This window comes from Myotis daubentonii, chromosome 5 (genome assembly GCF_963259705.1).
Source record: "Myotis daubentonii chromosome 5, mMyoDau2.1, whole genome shotgun sequence".
In the NCBI taxonomy this organism is placed as follows: Eukaryota; Metazoa; Chordata; class Mammalia; order Chiroptera; family Vespertilionidae; genus Myotis; species Myotis daubentonii.
The window spans coordinates 90678923-90696475 of record NC_081844.1 but is presented as its reverse complement, the minus strand read 5'-3'; the positions used below and the strand labels follow the sequence as shown (position 1 = coordinate 90696475).

Genomic DNA, 17553 nt, shown 5'->3' with positions numbered 1-17553 from the left:
GTCCCAGGGCTTTGCCTGAGAACATGCAGTTCAGTCGTGTCTGAGCTAAGACTGGAACCCTGGCCTTAGATCCCAGGCCCTGGGTGGTCTGAGGCCAAAAACCACTCAATCCAGCTCCTGCTTCTGCAGTAGCCCCTTCTAGGCGACCATCAAACTTCTGGATATCCATCAGACATCCGCTTTTTGGTCTCCAGTGACTACAAAGTCACTTCTTACTGGGTAGCCCCTGTACCGTTGGGAAATGCTCCTTCATTCCTCCCTGCTATGGGGGTTTCCCCAGTTCTACCCTCTGGGGCCACACAGATCAAGCCTCCAGCTCAGAGCAGCCCTGGAGGCACTTGGGTGGCGTTGTGGTAGCTCCTGAGTCACCGCAGGCTGTCCTCCCACTCGGGATAGGACTTCTAGGCCCTTCTCACCCTGGGCACCCTCTAGTCAGGCCAGGTTCCTCTTTGGGCTGAAATGCTCTGAGCAGAACCCCTGCCCACCTCTGACTGCCATGAGTAGCCCATGGCTCCTCACCTGAACGCAGGTGAGCTCCCCACGGCTCAGTCTAGACTCATAGGCAGGAAGGTCTCTGGCCAGACGGCCGGGTGGCTCTCCCCGAAGGCCTGTTCCCATTATAGCTGCAGCCCCTGCACGGGAGGAGGTGGGGGGAGAGGCAGCATAAATTTAGGCCACTCTGGATGGAATAATTAGTGGCACATTCATCAAATCAGGGCAGGACGGCTACTGAGACCCAGGACATGTTGGGAACACAGTCCCCAGAGGACAAAAGGGGCCGTAATGAGCTATATTTGTTTGTGGCCCATCTAGCTGTGGGCAGTGAAAGGTCAGCTCTGGGACCCTCTTGGAAATCCAAGTGGAGAAGGGGTCAGAGGAAGCCAGCTGTCCCCAGAGACTTGGAGCCCCAGCCCCTTCCCATGCAGGAAATGAGTACTGATGCTTATCAGGCACTTGCTGTTGCCACTGTGAAGTACTTTACGTGGATGATTGAAATTAACTCGTCTGCCACCCAATGATAGGCACTATCCCCATGTTCTGGGAGGCAAGTAAAGCTTAGAGAGGTGAAATAATTTATCCAAATTCCACAGCTGGGATCAGAAGCTAGGGCTATCTAACTGGAAAGTCCACGCTCTTAACTCCTCTCCGTCCTAACTAGGGCGATTTCCTTTCTTCTAGACCCAGCAGGAGACAGCAGCCTCAACACCCCAGAGGCCAGGAGGCCTGTCTGAGGCCCCCATGACCTCCGTTCCCCACCCCTGTCTCTCAGCTTAGAGTGGTTAAGAGCCTGGCTTGGGAGCCAGACTGTGCCGTGATTCTGGAGCTGTCTTTTATCAGCTCTGTGATCTTTGTCAAGTCACTTTACCTCTCTGAGCCTCAGTTTCCTCCTCTTTCTACGACAAATGCTTACTAAGTACCTGATATGTGCAGGCCTGTCTTAGGTGCTGGCGATGCTGTGGTGGACAAAACAGATAATTCGCATACTACAGGGCGACAGATAATGTACAAGCACATAGACAGATGGGGGGAAAACAGTACAAATCACAATGAGATCTATGAAGGTAACAAGAAGCTAAGATAGAAGATACCTGGGGGCTCTTCATAGAGTAGTCATGGAGGGCTTCCTGGAAGGGGTGGCATGAAGGTGAGAGCCAGATGAAGAGAAGAGGCCAGCCCTGTGAAGCTCAGAGGGAGAACAAATTAGGCAGGGGGAACAGGAAGTGCAAAGGCCCTGAGGTGACAACTAGCATGACTATTTCAGGGCTATAAGAATAGGAATAATTATGCCTATCCCAAAGAGTTGTTGAGATGACAAATGAGGTTATGTGTGCAAAGCCCTTCACCTAGTGGCTGGCACATTGTAGGAACACAGTAGATGTTGCTTCTTTTTTCTTATTGTGGTGGTAGCTGTCCCCTCCCCGCACCTCCCGCCCTCCCCTCAGCCCCAGGTCCAGACCCTGAGGGGAAGGGAAGGAGGGGATGGATGGCTGGTGGAGGAAGGTTCTTACTGTTGCAGACTTGCAGTGGGGTAGCCCTCTCTCTGGGGACTAAATTCAGGGTCCTGGGGTTGGAGCTGGAGGTGGGGGCAGCGTGCCTCTGGATTATCCAGCTGCTCCACCTGTAAGCCTAGGCCCCTGGAGATGAGGTCCTGAACCTGCTCACTGTACTCTGGCCCTTTCTTCCCCACCGTCCCCTCTTCTCTCTGGTCCTGGGAAGCCGGAGAACCTGCTGCTGGCCTCCAAGCTCAAGGGCGCTGCGGTGAAACTGGCAGACTTTGGCCTGGCCATAGAGGTGGAGGGGGAGCAGCAGGCATGGTTCGGTGAGTGGGGGCAGGGGGTGTTGGGGGTCAGCCTTGTGTTATGTTGGCCTCTAGGAACCTCCTCCTGAACAGGGGCAGGTTGGAGATGGTGTTGGACCAGCCAGAGCTCAGGTAGCAGAGTTAGAGGTCCCTCCCCACCCAGCCTCTGGGTCAGTGGGTAGGGCTAGGCGCAGGGACATGGTTACCAACCAAACAGAACACAGCTTCTTCACATGCATAAATACCTACACTGTTGGCTAGAGGCTTCCAGGGGTTTCCCCCACATCCTGAGTGCTGGAGATTATTATCCTGACGTTACAGATGAGGAACAGAGGCTACAAAACCTGGAAAAGGTCAAAGGAGATTACAAGGGGCAGAGCAAGGTTTTAAGCTCAGACGATCCAGCATGCTCTGAGATTTGGGCATAACTGAGTCTTTCCCGCTATCCGGGGACCCTTTTTAGTGGGCCATATTGCCTAGTGGTTAAGAGCCAGAGCTCCGGGTTCCAGTTCCGCTTCTGCTACATATGGGGTGTGTGATTGGGCCTCCTTGCACCTCTCCTAGCCTGTTTTCTCATCTGGAAAATGGGGACAATAATAGAATGTTCCTCAGGGTTGGGTGAGGGTTAAATGTGATCAGGCATAGAAAGTGCTCAGCCCTGCTTAGCACACCACTCAATAAATAGGAACCATTCTTATGATTACTTGTCCATTATTTCAATCGATCCTCGCAACAATGCTGGAAGGTATTTAAAATAGGAACCCCTAAGCCCTCATTTGACAGATGAGGAAAATGAAGCCTAGAAAAGAGACCTACCCAAGGGACTGAGGGTAAAGGCAGAGTGAGGGACAGCCTCCTGCCATCCCAGGACCAGCTCCTCAAAGGGTAGAAGTGGGCCCCAGCTCAGCGTGGGGCCGACTGGCAAGGACATTTTATCTTGAGTGCCACCAGCAATTGATTGGTAGTGGCTGCTGGGAGGATGTGCTAGAAGTTCATGGAGCTGAGTCAGGAGCCCATGGGAAGGGCTCTGGGGTTGATCAGTGACTTCTGCCCTAGGCTCTGGAGCGGGGGCGGTGCCCAGTGTCCTTTGTACTTGTCCCCCCTGGTCTAGAGGCGTTGCTGGCCCCATCTGAGGGCAGGAGGTGCTGTTGCCATCTCCAGGGCAGCCCTCATCCCTCCTCCAGCAGGACCTTGCCTTGGTTCACTTATGTGCCACCCTCTGTGTGTGTCTGCCTGTCTGTGTGCCTGGGGAGCAGGGTTTGCCGGGACACCTGGATACCTCTCTCCAGAAGTGCTGCGGAAGGACCCGTACGGGAAGCCCGTGGACCTGTGGGCCTGCGGTGAGTCCTTCCAAAGGCCCCTCTATCCCCCTGGTCACTGGCACCTCTGGTGCCCGCTCTCCTCTTTCCCATCACTCCCCTCCCCATTGCTTCTCCTCACAAGGGGCTGAAGTTCCTCCTGGCGCTCTCCCCAGGAGTCATCCTGTACATCCTGCTCGTGGGCTATCCCCCGTTCTGGGATGAGGACCAGCACCGCTTGTACCAGCAGATCAAAGCCGGCGCCTATGATGTGAGTGTCACTCTTCTCTCCAGCCTCCCTGCCATTCCCTGAGCCCCTTCCAGTGAGAGCCAATGGCCAGTGAGGTCAGGACCCGAGGATGCCCCCCTCCTGGCCTCCCAGTCCTTCTAGGTCTCCTTGCCACCCTCTAGCTGTGGGCCAGGGGGTGAATGGCAGGCGGAGCTCGAGGGCTGACTGAGGCCAGGCGATGAGCTGCCTGTGTCTAATGACTGGGGGCCTCTAAGGGATGGGGTCTAGCCCATGGGGCTCCAGAAGGCAGAAACAGCAGCAAAGTGAGGCAAGAGGTTGGGGGGTGGGGGTGGGGGCGGGGGCAGGCCCTAGATCCAAGTTCTCTTTCTCTCTCTAGGTATAGATTTATAGAGATAGATAGATAGATAGATAGATAGATAGATAGATCTATATACACACAAATAATGATAGCTGACACCTATATAGCACTCTTCTAATGCTTTCTATATATTATTATAGTTAGTCCTCACACCAATCTATGGTATAGGCACTGAGAGGTTCAATAACTGCCCAGATCCTATAGCTAAGAAATGGTAGAGCTGGGATTTGAACTCAGGCAGTCTGGCTCTTGTGTCTAAGCTTCTAACTACAAATTATACTGCTTTCTTACATGGCTGATTTCTATCAGCCCCGTGTTTTATACATACTTAATCCTCACAACACCTCCAGGTCACATGACTCGCCCAGGGTCACTCAGCCCAGGAAGCAGACTTGAACCCAGCCTGGTGATCCTGAAGTCTGGGCTATCACCACAGGCCTGCTGCTTTCCAGATAAGGCACATCCTCAGACTAGCAGAGGGAGGCCCCTTTTCCTATGCCCATAGTTCTGATTTTTCCTGGGTGAGGGCACCCTGCCCCAACTCCTCCTGGTTATGGATGCCCAAGTGGATGGGCAGTAGGACCCCTGCCTGCTCCCCTGCCAGTCAGGGGCTGGGGGATCGCAGGGGTGGCCTGGGGTAGGCTGGGCAAACCTGGCCCCTCTGCCCCTTTCAGTTCCCATCACCAGAATGGGACACCGTCACCCCAGAAGCCAAGGATCTCATCAATAAGATGTTGACCATCAACCCGTCCAAACGCATCACGGCCGCCGAGGCCCTCAAGCACCCCTGGATCTCGGTGAGCTTTCCTCAGCAAGACCCTTCCCGGGACCCCGCCAGACCTCAGGGTTAAGGCCTTCACGGAGTCCTGTCCCTGTCCCTGGGGTGAAGGGCTTTATCCAAGAGACGCTGACCCTGCTGTGGTTCTCAGGGGAAAGAAAGTGCATCAGGACGGGGTGCTATTGGCATTGAATGTCTAGTGCACCAAATGCTACGACAGAATGTTTACAACATCCCCTAGAACAAAGAATTATTCCCCCAAGACACCAACCACACCCATAAGACACCCTGCGAGGGGCCCTTGGGCAGGCCTGCCGTCTACTCACAGACCTCTTCCCCACTCCCCCCAGCACCGGTCCACCGTGGCCTCCTGCATGCACAGACAGGAGACCGTGGACTGCCTGAAGAAGTTCAACGCCAGGAGAAAGCTGAAGGTAACAGGCCCTCGCCCTCCATGCCCCCGACGTGGGAGTAGCGTGGCCTGGGAGGAACAGTGCCCAGGAAACCACTCACCGTTCTTTCCTTCACTGAGCCAACAAACATTTATTGAACACCTGCTGTCTGGGCAGGGCGGTGAGCGGTGGAGACAGACACATAACCGGGACGTGATGGGGCCGTGGTGAGTGCTGTGCTTGCACGCCCCGAGGCTGTGGGTGTACACAGCAGGGCCGTGAGCCAGGTCTAGAAGGACCAAGGAAGGACCCAGGAAGCCTGCCTGGGCAAGCAGCATATAAGCTGAGGCCCCAAAGGAGAAGCAGGCATTAAGTCATGATGGGGGTGAGGCCCCAGCTGCCAACCACTGGTGAGGAATGGCCCAGAGACTTGGGTAGGGGTCGTGACCCCAAGGAAATTCCATGGAGACCCAGGTGGGCCCCGAGCTGCAGCCTCTCAGCAGGTCCTGTGTGTTCTCGGGGCCATGACAACTGGCCTAGACCTTGCCAGGGACCCCATGAGCAGGTAGGAAGAGTGACCGAGGGGTCCCCATCTGGTCGGAGGAGGGAAGCCATCAGCATGCTGAGTGACAGATACTGAGGCCCCGGCTCATTGGGAACCTTCTCACCAACTGCTCCCAAGCTTGGCACGGTGGCTCAGGATGGGGACCTGGGCCAAGGGTGGCGGCCAGCATGATGCCAGGAAAACTGAGTATCACCCCCAGCCTCTAGTGGGAGCTGTCACAGAAGAAGTCTCAAAGTGTCAGAATCAGGGATTCTTAAAACCAGGGGCTGTCGGACTCAGAGAGTGTCCAAGTCAGAGCGCATCAGACTAGAAGGGCCACTGCCCCCCAGCCCGCTTGCTGACAGGAAGGGCTTTTCTGCATTAACCTTCCAGGGTTTCAAGCCCAGGGATGTACTAATACTAGAGTGGGTGCTGAGTGCCCGGGTGGAGGGTGGACACAGGAGGGGCCCTGGGGTGCAGGGTCTACTGTCCTTGCTCAGGCAGGACACCTCCGTGGCCTTTAGCAGCCCCCTGACAGGTGTCCCCGGGCCCATCCACCAGCTCTGGCCAGGCCGGTGGGACCTATTAATATCTGCTTCTAGAATGGCCCTGTCCCTGGAGCGGTGCCAGCTAAGGTTGAGTTCACCCTGGTTTCTCCAGGGAGGTGGGGGTTGGTCCCTGGGCTGTGGAATGGGGGACTTATGAGGGGCAGCGGCTTTGGCTTTGTGTATGAGTGGAGCACCTGCCTCTCCTTCCCCACTCATCACCCATTTCTCTGCCTCTCTTCTCCCCACTCACCTCTGGCTTCTCTCCCCACCACACCCTCTCCTCTCACCTGTGCAGGGAGCCATCCTCACCACGATGCTGGCCACCAGGAACTTCTCTGGTAGGTGGTAGGACCTCAAAGCCCCAAACACATCCTGCAGAAGGTGGGAACATTGCCATGTCGGATACCTGGGTACCCTCAGGCCCGGGGGCCTGGGAGAGCGGGGGCTGCAGGGGACCCCGTGACTGGGGGCTTTGCTCACGTGATGCAAACCTGCACCCAGAAACGGAGAAGGGTCAGAGGTTGGCAAGCTACGGGCCCACGAGGAAGGGAAGGGTCAGCGGTTCAGCCTGTGTCCCCTGCCTCACAGGAGTGCTGGGTTCTCAGGCTGGGCCAGCCAGAGGGAAGGCCTCTCAAATGTGGGTCCAGGTCCGGGTGGGACTGAGCAGTATTCCTGCTCCCCGTGGTTACAGAGCCCTGTGCTGAGCAGTCTCCATGGCCTTTACGACAAGGCAGTGGGGGCCATCGCCATCCCTGCTTTCTGAAGGAGGAAACTGAAGCTCAGGGGGCTGGACGTGGGAGGCCCCGGTGGCATCGCTAGGGGGAGGCAGAGCCTGTGATCAGCACAGGTTTGACCAACCTCAGTGCAATGCCCGTAGCCAGGGCAGGAGCCTTCGGCCTTGGCCAGAGCCAGGCTGGTTAGGGCAGGGAGTGCCCGCTGACCTGTGGCATGTGGCCCCCGAAGAGAGAAGGGGAAGGGATTAGTGTCAGGGTTTAACAAGAAGCTCCCCCTGGCACACTGGAGAGTTCTAGGACCAGAGCTGCCAGAGGCTTCTCTCTGGGAGCCCGGAGGCTGAGTGGGCAGCCGAGCAGATATGGCAAAGCTCACCTGAGGGGCCCTCTGCCTGGGGCTGGAGCCAGCCTGAGAAGGTTGCTGTGGTCACGTGGCTGGCTCCGCAGCAAGAGGTCGACTCTGGGCAGCTACGGCCCAGGCCTCGTGAGAGGGTCCCCCTGCCCATTTCATGAGCTGGGAGAATGAGACCCAGCGTGGGAAAACCTGGGACTTCGGATCTGAGCTTTTGCCACAGCCTGAACTGCCTTCCCATTCTCTCCCCAGACAAGGATCCTGCAGCTCCTCAAACTGAAACATGAGCCACCCAGACAGAGTCTTTTTTTAACAACTGAAGTGCCCCCAGAGAACTCTAATCCAGAACTTAAAAGATGGTGCCCATGGGGTTACTTCCAATCTCTAGATGTGCTTGGGGGTTGAGGGGAAAGCGGGCAGGGGTGTTTAAAAATTTTTTGCAAAGTGTTCCCAGCATTTAAACATCAGGAGATTTCCCAGAAAAGCCCAGATCTCTGTCTTCTCTCGAAAATCAGAATATGTGGCCTCACAGACCCCCACAGTCTTGCCATAGTGGCTGGAGCTGCGAGGGCCCCCTGGAGGCTGGAGGGGCAAACACTCCCGGCCCCGCTGAGCAGCCTGGTTCAGCCCACAGGCCTGTGGGGCAGGGACAGCCATTCCTTTCGGCTTTGGATCCAGCGGTACCCACTTGCTTACAAGAGGGTAAATTTTGGACGAGAGCCAGGTAGGGGTCATTGGAAATGTGAGGGTGATTGGGAGGCTGGACAGACCAGGAGCCCCATCCTTCAAAGCCTCTGGGGCTGCAACGTCTTGTACGCCCCTTGTGGCCGGCTCACCCTGCAGGCCACCAGGAGGCGCACAGGTGGCACCATTTATTGAGCATCTACTGCGCAGAGGTCAAGCGCAGTGCTAAGTAAGCTCTTTATAGACACCCCATCTCCTTCAACGTAAAGCATTCGCTTGAGGTCTGAGCAGCCGGTTGTCGGGTTGGGCAAGGCTGGGCACTCGTGCCACTTCCTGGCTGATGCCCTCCCTCTCCCTGGGCTCTGGCCAGGAGGTGAGGGGGAGGGAAAGGGAAGTGACAGAGGTGGAGCCGCCCTGAGATCTGTTGCTCTGCTTTTCCTGGCTACCGGGGGCAGAGCCAACCCCAGCCTGGAGCTCTGGAGTTTGAGGGTGGGGAGGCCTCCGCCAGGATGGGTGCTCTGGCAGCGGTGGGCCCCACAAGGGGGCATCTGCTTCTTGTCACTGGCAAAACACGGCTCGCAGCTGTCCGGCGTGAGTAGGCAGGGCTGACACATGACCTCTGCAGCAGCATGGGGCTAAAATTAGAGCCGGCTGGGTTGGGGAGGGAGCATCCTGCCCCGGCCGGGCAGCCGGGCCTCCGGGTTGGCCACACCAGCACGGGTGGTGACCGGGATCCAGAGGGAATCCCCGGGCTCAAACAGTAACTCACAGTCCTGGGACGCACTGGATACCTTCCTCAACCTCAACCCATGGGGCTGGGGGGTCACACTTGCGATCGCTGAGAACTGTGGGAGCCCAGGCCCACCTAGGGGGCCACTGGCAGTCCCAGGCTCCAAGGAGGGAGGAGAAGCAGGAGGAGGTCTCCCAGATCGCTGAGCCGGCTCCCTGCCGTCCGGCTGCCCGTGGATGCTGCTCTTCCTTGCCCTCTGGGCCCTGGTGCCCTGCCTGGTGTTGGTAACCCTCTACTTTCTCTCCTCCATAGGAGGGAAGAGTGGAGGAAACAAGAAGAGCGATGGTGTGAAGGTAAGCCCCCCGGGAGCCACCAGGGCCTGTTCTGGCAGCGTTTCCTTCAGGAAGGCCCGGCTTTCAGGCCTGGCGAAGACCCAGCCCTGCCGGTGGTGTTCTGGGCAGATGCGGTCTCTCCTGCCGCCGGGCCACCCCCAGACCCAGAGACCTGGGCTTCAGTGCCCACCTCTCACCAGGATCAGGGGAGGAAGCGGGGGACGGGGGGGTTGAAAGCGGGTGGGAGATGCAGATGGCCTGGGGTTGGAGTGGGCACAAGGAAAGGGGCATGTCAGAAGGAGGTTTCTGGGGTTCTCTGGGGCTGGAGGACTGGTGAGCAGGGGGTACCAGGAATGGATAGAGATGACCATGAGGAGTAACTTCCCTTTTCCCGAGTGTGGGCTGGCAGGAATGGATCCCTGACCCAATACATCGCAGTCCAAGAGGATGGACAGCAATTTCTCTCCACTTTGGGGTCCAGAGGTGCCCTCTCCCCCTGAAGACCTGCGGTTCAATGCTAAGCATCCCCGCCTCCCCCGACCCAGGCCTGCCCTCTGTCCTCCCTCCCAGTCCCGAAGCCCGAGCTACTTCCACACACCCCTGACCCCGCTCCCCTCCTCTCTCTTCTCCCTCTGCTCTCTGGGGCCTGGTCCCACTCTCTGCAGCCCCCTTCTCCCTGCCACTGGCTCGCCTTGTGGGTTCTCCTTTCTTGAGACCCTGCCTTTCTCTGGGCCCAGAGCCCTGCCTGGCCAGGGCCCCAGGGCTGGGCTGTGCCCAGGACACTGGAAGGTGTGGGACGTTGTCCAAGCACAGCCACCAGGCAGGCTGGTGGCTCTGTGGCTTCATTTGTAGTGGCATTTACAGTCTCAGGTCGCAGGCTTTGGTCTGTCATGGTTACATGGGAGGGATCTGGGCTGGCTCTCAGAGGCCAGCGTTCCGGCCTCCCCTCTGCTCTTAGCCCTCTGCAGGCTTGAGTTTTCCCATAGGTACAATGGGCAGGTGGAAGGGTATGGACTCCATGATTGCCAGGATTTCAGCTTTAAAAACATACCAGCAAACAAACAAACAAACAAAACAAACCGACAAAACCCTTTCTAATCACTCTCCCTCTCGTCTTGGGTGCTTGAGGGTTACCTAAGTATTTGGTTATCAGTTGAAGTCTGTGGTTTTCAAACTGAAGTCCTTGGAACCCCAAGGTTCTGGGGAAGCACCTCCAGCAGCAGATGGGGTGGGGTGGGATTGGAAGCGGCAAGCAGAGAAGGTTCTGGGCTTCCCATGCCCACGTCAGCCGGAACGGCTCCATGTTACAGCCAGCACCGTGGTTAAGAGAGCCTGGGCGGGCTTAGCAGCCGCAGACCTTGGCTGGCTATTTGAGTCCCCTGAGCCTGTGTTTCCTCGTTCAAGCAGAGAGGGTCACAGGGGTGTCCACCTCGCAGGGCTGTTTGTGAGGATGAGCCAAGATCACGTGTGTCGAGGGCTTAGCACGGCACAGGGCGTGCCACACATGTTCATGAGGTGCCGGCCGTGTTATTATCTTTTCTGTTTTATCTATTGGACTTCCGGGTTCAGATTTGTCTTGAAAACAGAGTTTGCTCAAGAGGATATTTGGTAATCCACAGACCTAAAGCCGGCACCATTTCTAAGGTTGTCATGCACGCACCCCGAGTCCCGTAGCGGAACTCAGAATTGAGTTTTGGCTCACCTGCTGTTTGGCTCACCATTTGAAAGGGAAATGGGGGGGATGTACAATGTGGGGGTGGCCGGTTTGGAGCCGCTGGGGCTCTCACTGGCCCTGGTTGGTAGACACTGGGGCACGGGGTTCCCTGGGGAAAATTGTATTTGGGAGATAGGGGGCCGAGGCCACAGGTGCTGGCGTGCGGTGGCCCAGGTCAGTGGAGGAGGAGGCGGCAGCAGAGGGAGGGTCTGCTTGGCTCGTGGTGTGGCCCTGGCAAAGGCTAGCTCAGAGCCACTGCTGTGAGGTCAAGGCCTCCCTCAGGCAGGGTCTTGGGACAAAGCTCTGGTCTGGCTCTTCCCAGGCAAAGCCAGGAGGCGGAGCCTGCCGGAGGGCAAGGCCATGGCATGGTGGGGCTCTCGCTAGTCACAGTGGGTGCAGCTGAGGAGAGTGCCCCTCCTCCTGGCAGCTAAGACAGACCCTGAGTGACTTCTCAGGGCAGCCTGGGTGGATGAACAGAAGCTCAAAGGCTATTCCTGGCCCGACCGTCTCTCTGTAGTGCAGCCTCCTTCCCCTCCTGGGGCTTGGCCAAGGGGGAAGTCCAGCTGGAAGACAAGTCTCCCGGAGCCTCGCCCAGGATTCGGGGCACCCTGCCTGCCATGTGTCACTCCGGGGTCCAGTCATGTTTTCACCATGAGTGAAACTGGCTCTACTCAAGAAGCCAAGGGTTTGACTCTGGGCCCCGCTGTCCCTCCCTTGGGGACCTGGGTCATCGCTTCTGTCATCCGTGCAAAGGAAGATGGCAGTGGCTTGCGAGCCTGGTGGTCATCCTGTGCTTCTTCCACTGACGCACGTTCAGTCCAAGTGAGGAAATCTTCCTACAACACTATCCTAGAGACAAACCACCGGTTCCACCCGGGGCTTTGCCGAAGAAGCAGGGATTGGTCCTGCCGCTGGAGGCCAGCCGGCCAGCTGGAGTTAGAGACATGGCACAATACTGTACTGTAAGGGCTTTTAAGGGCTTTTGAGGCTAATTTCGACCACACTTCTCATTTCTATCATCCTTGCTAACCTTAGAACCATGCTTTCTTCCAGGTGGTTCTAAGAGATGTGACTCTACTTTTGGTGAAAGACTTGTAAATTAGACGCTAACGTGCCGGTCAGTGTGGGATCATTGTTAGTATCATCATTTGTGACTCAGGGAAACTGAGTCTTCCTATTATCAAGAAGCGATGCCCCCGTCCAACCACCCCGAGGCCTCCACTGCTATGAGGAGGGGCCGCCTGCTCCCACCCCTTAGTCCACTCACCGCCCCTGTTGGTGTCCCATCCGTGCCGTTGTGACTTCTCTCTCCCATGTCCCATCCTGTCACTGTACGTCCGAATCTGATGCAGTCTCTGCTCTGTGTTCCCTCCTCGTGTCCTGCCTGGAACCTCCTGGCCCCCGGGCCAGTCCTCAGGTTTCTGCTGTCAGCCAAGCTGAGAGGGCCTGTGCCCTCCCACAAACACTGTGCCTGGCTTGGCTCCATCCAGGAGTGAGGCTGACTCTAGGAGGAGAGGAGAGGAAGGGAGAGGAGAGGAGAGGAGAGGGGAGGGGAGGAGAGGAGAGGAGAGGAGAGGAGAGGAGAGGAGAGGAGAGGAGAGGAGAGGAGAGGAGAGGAGAGGAGAGGAGAGGAGAGGAGAGGGGAGGGGAGGAGAGGAGAGGAAGGGCTGTTTGTAGGCTGCTGGCTTTGGAAGTCATGCTGTCCAGCCCAGCTGGAGCAGGTGCAGGGGCTGTGCCCAGTGAGCCACCCCTGCCATGTCTGCAGAAGCCCTGGAGAGAGAGCACAGGATCTCAGCCCAGAATTAGACCCTCAGAACATTGTGCTTCTCCCTGGAGGACCCACCCTAAGGGCATCTCTATTCCCTCCTCAGCTCCCCCTCCCACCCCCTGCAGTGCAGGGAGGAGAGCAGCCTCCTGGCCTCAGAAGTGAATGGTTTGGGAAGGATAAACCTTTGAAGAGTGGCCAGGCTGTGGGTGCCTGAGGTCTGGACAGAGGAGAGAGCGGCACTCAGGGGTTCTGGCCTCTGCTCTGCTAGCGGCCAGCTGAGAGACCCCGGGCAGATCACTGCCCATCTTTGGGCCCCAGTTTCTCATCTGTGCAATCCAGTGTCAGTCTTGAGCTGCAACCCTCTGTATGAGTCTTTAGGACTCTTGGCTTAGAGCTGAGAGAAGAAGATAATCTACCTTTGAACTTTCTCCTTCCCTCCCTTGGTTCCATAGCCAGTAATACAGGGAAAGCTACAAACTCCCCACAAGGTAGAGTAGGCTGAATGGCAGGGCCCGACGGCTCAAATTCTGGGCTCCGCTCTATCTCTGGCTGTGCCTCAGTTTCTCTCTCAGCATAAAGGAGTTGGCTAGGCCAGTCGCTGGGAAGCTGGGAACACAAGCGGAAGTTCAAAGGCCATTTGAGAGGACTGGTTCCCACACTGGGCCCTGCTCTGGAATCTCCTGGAGATATTGTTTTAAACGGAGATCCCTTGGCCCCACCCTAGGCCGAGTTCCCAGACTCCTCGAAGGGGCCTGGTTATATGTGACTAGGACACTTGGGGCCTTTCAGTAGAGATGCGTGGGAGTCTAGGAGGAGAGATTGGGCCTCATCTCCAGACCCGAGCACCCCTTTGTCCTTCAAGAGCTGTGGATTCTGGAGGCCTTAGGCAACTGGCCTCCGAGACCCAGGTTGACTTCCCCCAGCAGAGCGGGGCGTAGAAGGAGCCCTGGTCCAGGGGAGGCCTGGCCTGGAGCTTGGTGATTAGACTGTGAGACCCAGGCAGCTGTGCGTGAGGCCCCAGAACTTTAGGCTGAGAGAGGACTGGTCCCACCAGGTCAGCTGTTGCTGGTGGCCCTGACTCCTTGCCCCCATGCCCTGCCGGCACAGGCCCACTGAGGATGACCCTGAGGCCCATCCTCCTTCCGAACCTCCCCTGTCGTCCATCCCTCTGCTCTCTGCCGTTTTCACGCTGTGTCTTTTCCTGTCCCATCTCTTCTCCTTGTTTTTCCAGAAAAGAAAGTCCAGTTCCAGCGTTCAGTTAATGGTGAGTGTCTGCCGTCTTCCCAACGCCGGTAAATGCTGGGCCTCGACCCCTTGCTCCTGCCTCCCTCCTGCAGGCTGCACTGGGAACCCGGGGCGGGGAGAGGGTGCTCAGGGCGTGCTTGGTACGTGTGCCTCGTGTGACAAATATGTGTGTTGCGTGTGCGTGTTGTTTGCGTGTTTCTGTTGACACCTCCAACTCCATGGACCAGACCAGTAGCCTGACAGTAGACCTGAGAACTCTGTTGGGTATGAAGGTTGATTTGAACCCCATCCCACATCCAGCCCTTGGCTTCTCGCTTCTTCCCACCCTCTGCTCTGGAACTCATCTCAGGGCTTGGTTTGTGCCAGTTGTGACGAAGGGTGGAGGGACTTGGTTTGGCCAATATAGTGGGCGCCGTAGAGGCCCTTCTTGAGCAAGGCTATACAGGGCCTGCCGGTGGCAGAGGAGCCACCAGCCCTGCCTCTGTCTAAACGTTCCAGTGGTGGCATGGTGGCCCATGTCCCTCTTCTTCTGATTCCACTGTTATCTCCCTCAGTTGTGTGGTTTTTCTCTCCCTGAAAAGCCCAGCTCTCTCACACTGGGCCTCCCTCTCTCTCTCTCTTCCTCTCCTGCCAATGTGTGTATTCCTTCCCTATTCTGTGGCCACCATGTGCCTCTCTGCCCCCCTACACCCCCTCTATGATCCCTTAAGCAGAAAGGGCCCAGGAACCCCTCCCAGCCCCTCCAAAAAGTCCAGGGTTCTCCTTGCATCCATCCCTCCATCCATGCCCCAACCACCAGCCACCTGCTTAGCTGGGCCCTTCCCCCCATTAGGTTCAGAAGTCTGACAGGTTTTCAGGGGAGCATCCGGATGGCAGAGCCAATGAGGCTTACAGAAACCGGGCCGCAGCATCAGGCAGCCGGGGCAGCCCCCCACTGGCCGCGCCCCCTCCTGCTGGCCAGGCAGGCCTCAATGCCTCCCTGTTCTCTCTGGCAGGAATCTTCAGAGAGCACCAACACCACCATTGAGGACGAAGACACCAAAGGTAGGGGGGCCTTGCCTTTGGCGTCTGGGCCCCAAGGCCTCCTCAGGCCCCCTTCACTGACAGCCCCTGGTTTGAAAGGACCCCAGTGCCAACCTGGTGTCCTACTGCTCTGCAACGAACCTCCCTTTGGTTCCTTCCAGGCTGAGTACACTGTTCCCGGTGTGGGATACTCAGCCCACTGGTGGCACACAGCTGGACTTTTCTTATTGTAGGGGTTATGCATTAACTTTCATATGTGTTAGAAAAAATCAATGTAATACAGTCATGTCATAAATGTATCACATTGGTATGCATTTGCCTTTTGAAATAAGCATTTTTGAATTTTTTTAAGTGTGCTGATTTTTAAAACATGAATAATTGTAAGGAAAGGTAAAGCAAAAGTGCAGAATGAGAAGCATTTGTATGGGAAGCATGGGAAACCCTGCCCAGGAGCAACCTGGAACGCAGGAGCGACCAGCAGGGAGGGAGCAAACCGCATATAATTGTGATCGGATAGTAAGAGAGGAAGTATTAAGGACAGTAACAGAAACAATGGCTGTGCTGTGGGCTAACCTGGAAGTGCTTTATATTGACCTGAACTTCATCACAACCCTCTGGGGAGGTGCTGTAATTAACCCCATTCGTTCCACAGCCCCAGAAACAGAGGAGTGTCTTCAGGTCCTATAGCTCCCAAGGGTGGAGTCAGGATTTGAATCCAGGCAGTGTGACTCCAGGGCCTGGCTCGTAACCACCACGCTGGGGGCCTTGGTGTGTGGAAAGCGTGTGTCTTCTGGCCAGGGGACACCAAATTGCTGGATGAGTTGGTGACGTTCTGTGCTGTCTGCACCCGGCCCTCCTCATCCCCCTGGGACAGGGAGACCAGAGAGCTCAGGGTTCCCACACTTGGGCACATGTCAGAGACGCCTGGGAGCCCTTGAAATCTAGGAAGACGCCGTTGACCCGGAGAGATTGCAGCTGGACCAGTTTAGCCATTTTTCAGTAGTTTAGATGATTTTCCTCTAAAAGAACATAATAGTGGGGAAAAGAGCATTTCATTGTGCAGTAAATATTTTTGCACAATTGTAATTCAGGTTTTAAGACAGCTTTGATACAATAAATGCCATGACTACCTCTTGACTCTGCCAGGATACCCTGGAAGATCAGCCCCACCCGTGTACGGCCCTCTCTGATCAGTCCCAGCTGTGGGGGCGCGGGGGCTGGGTGGGGAGGGACTCACTAACGCCATAGCCCGGCACTAGAGCAAATCCGTTTTCCATGATGGCACTAGTGCCAACCTTTAAAAATATATGATCTTGAAGAAGAATTCCTCGTTAGGGTCAAATCAGCCTTCTAAGTCCCTCAAGTATAATTCTCCACCCATGCCTGCCCCTGCCCCTGTGGATTCCGATTCTATGGTTTTGCATTGGGCTGAGACATGGTGTTTCTGTGACCGGCCCCATAGTTGAGGGCTCACTGTCCTGATGGTAAGATTGGGATTTCTGAGGAGACTTGCCGTGGCCTCATAATTCTGGTCTCAGAGCAGTTAGGGACCATGGAGGTGAGCTAGCTCTGTGCTTCTTCACTGGGGTCCATTTGCTGGTGGACCTTGGACAACTTACTCAACCTCTCTGAGCCTCCTTAACAATAAAGAGTTGATGATAATAGTTCCAACCTCAGAGGACTGCTGTAAAGGTGAAATGAGAGGCTGCATGTAGAGTGCTTACACGGTGCTTGGCACATGGAAATTGTTTAGTGAATCTTAAATTCTTTGTGAAGCTAGAGCTTGTGGTTGACAGGAAGCCACATGCCATTTTTGGAACATCAATTTTACTGAAAGATTATTTTAAGGCAAATATTTATATATTAAACAGACAGAGAAATATTTGGAAGAGAATACAAAATTCGTGTGCGCTGTACATGTAAAATATGAGCTGCCAAAGACATTTCCCACCTGGGGGAATGGCTCTGGGTTGCACCCCCAAGGCCCCACATTTACAGTCATCATTCTCTGCTTTAGAACACCATGGGAAATTTTGTGAAGCCTTGAATTTTATTTAGTTCATCTAGTCCCCACTCCCCCCCCCCTTTTTTTATTTTTTTACAAATGTTATTGATTTTAGAGAAGGAGGAAGGGGGAGAGAAAGAAACATCAATGTGTGAGAGAGATGTTGATTGGTTGCCTCCCGTATATGCCCTGACAGAGGAGCGAACCTGCAACTTAGGTATGTGCCCTGACCGGGAATCGAACCCGTGACCTTCAGGTGTACCCGATAGTGCTCCAACCAACTGAGCAACCCCAGCCAGGGCTAGGCCCTCTTACAGGAGGGAGTCTGAGCTCAAGGAGGAGGAAGGGCACATTGGGGTATTGATGGCGGAACTGGGACCCATCCCCTGCCTCATTTCCCCACACGCAGAAGGCCCTGTCTGATGGGAGAGACACTGGCTCAGCCAGGAGCTTCTCCCGCATTTGGCAGGAAAGAGGAGCCCTGTGCCTCCCACAGCTTCTC

The 17553-nt window shown here is 56.1% G+C and overlaps 1 protein-coding gene across 4 annotated transcripts in view; it reads left to right on the top strand.

Annotated features, from left to right (window-relative positions):
- The window catches only part of CAMK2A (calcium/calmodulin dependent protein kinase II alpha), a 60765-nt gene that overhangs the window by 28752 nt on the left and 14460 nt on the right, over positions 1-17553 (top strand). For 2 of the 4 annotated variants that reach the window (XM_059698900.1, XM_059698898.1), the window contains exons 7-15: positions 2218-2320; positions 3556-3639; positions 3774-3868; positions 4880-5002; positions 5334-5417; positions 6763-6805; positions 9277-9317; positions 14010-14042; positions 15019-15067. In XM_059698900.1, coding sequence (XP_059554883.1) covers positions 2218-2320; positions 3556-3639; positions 3774-3868; positions 4880-5002; positions 5334-5417; positions 6763-6805; positions 9277-9317; positions 14010-14042; positions 15019-15067 — 655 coding nt within the window. The remainder of the gene's footprint in view (positions 1-2217; positions 2321-3555; positions 3640-3773; positions 3869-4879; positions 5003-5333; positions 5418-6762; positions 6806-9276; positions 9318-14009; positions 14043-15018; positions 15068-17553) is intronic. The other 2 variants (XM_059698901.1, XM_059698899.1) reach the window with 1 other exon arrangement.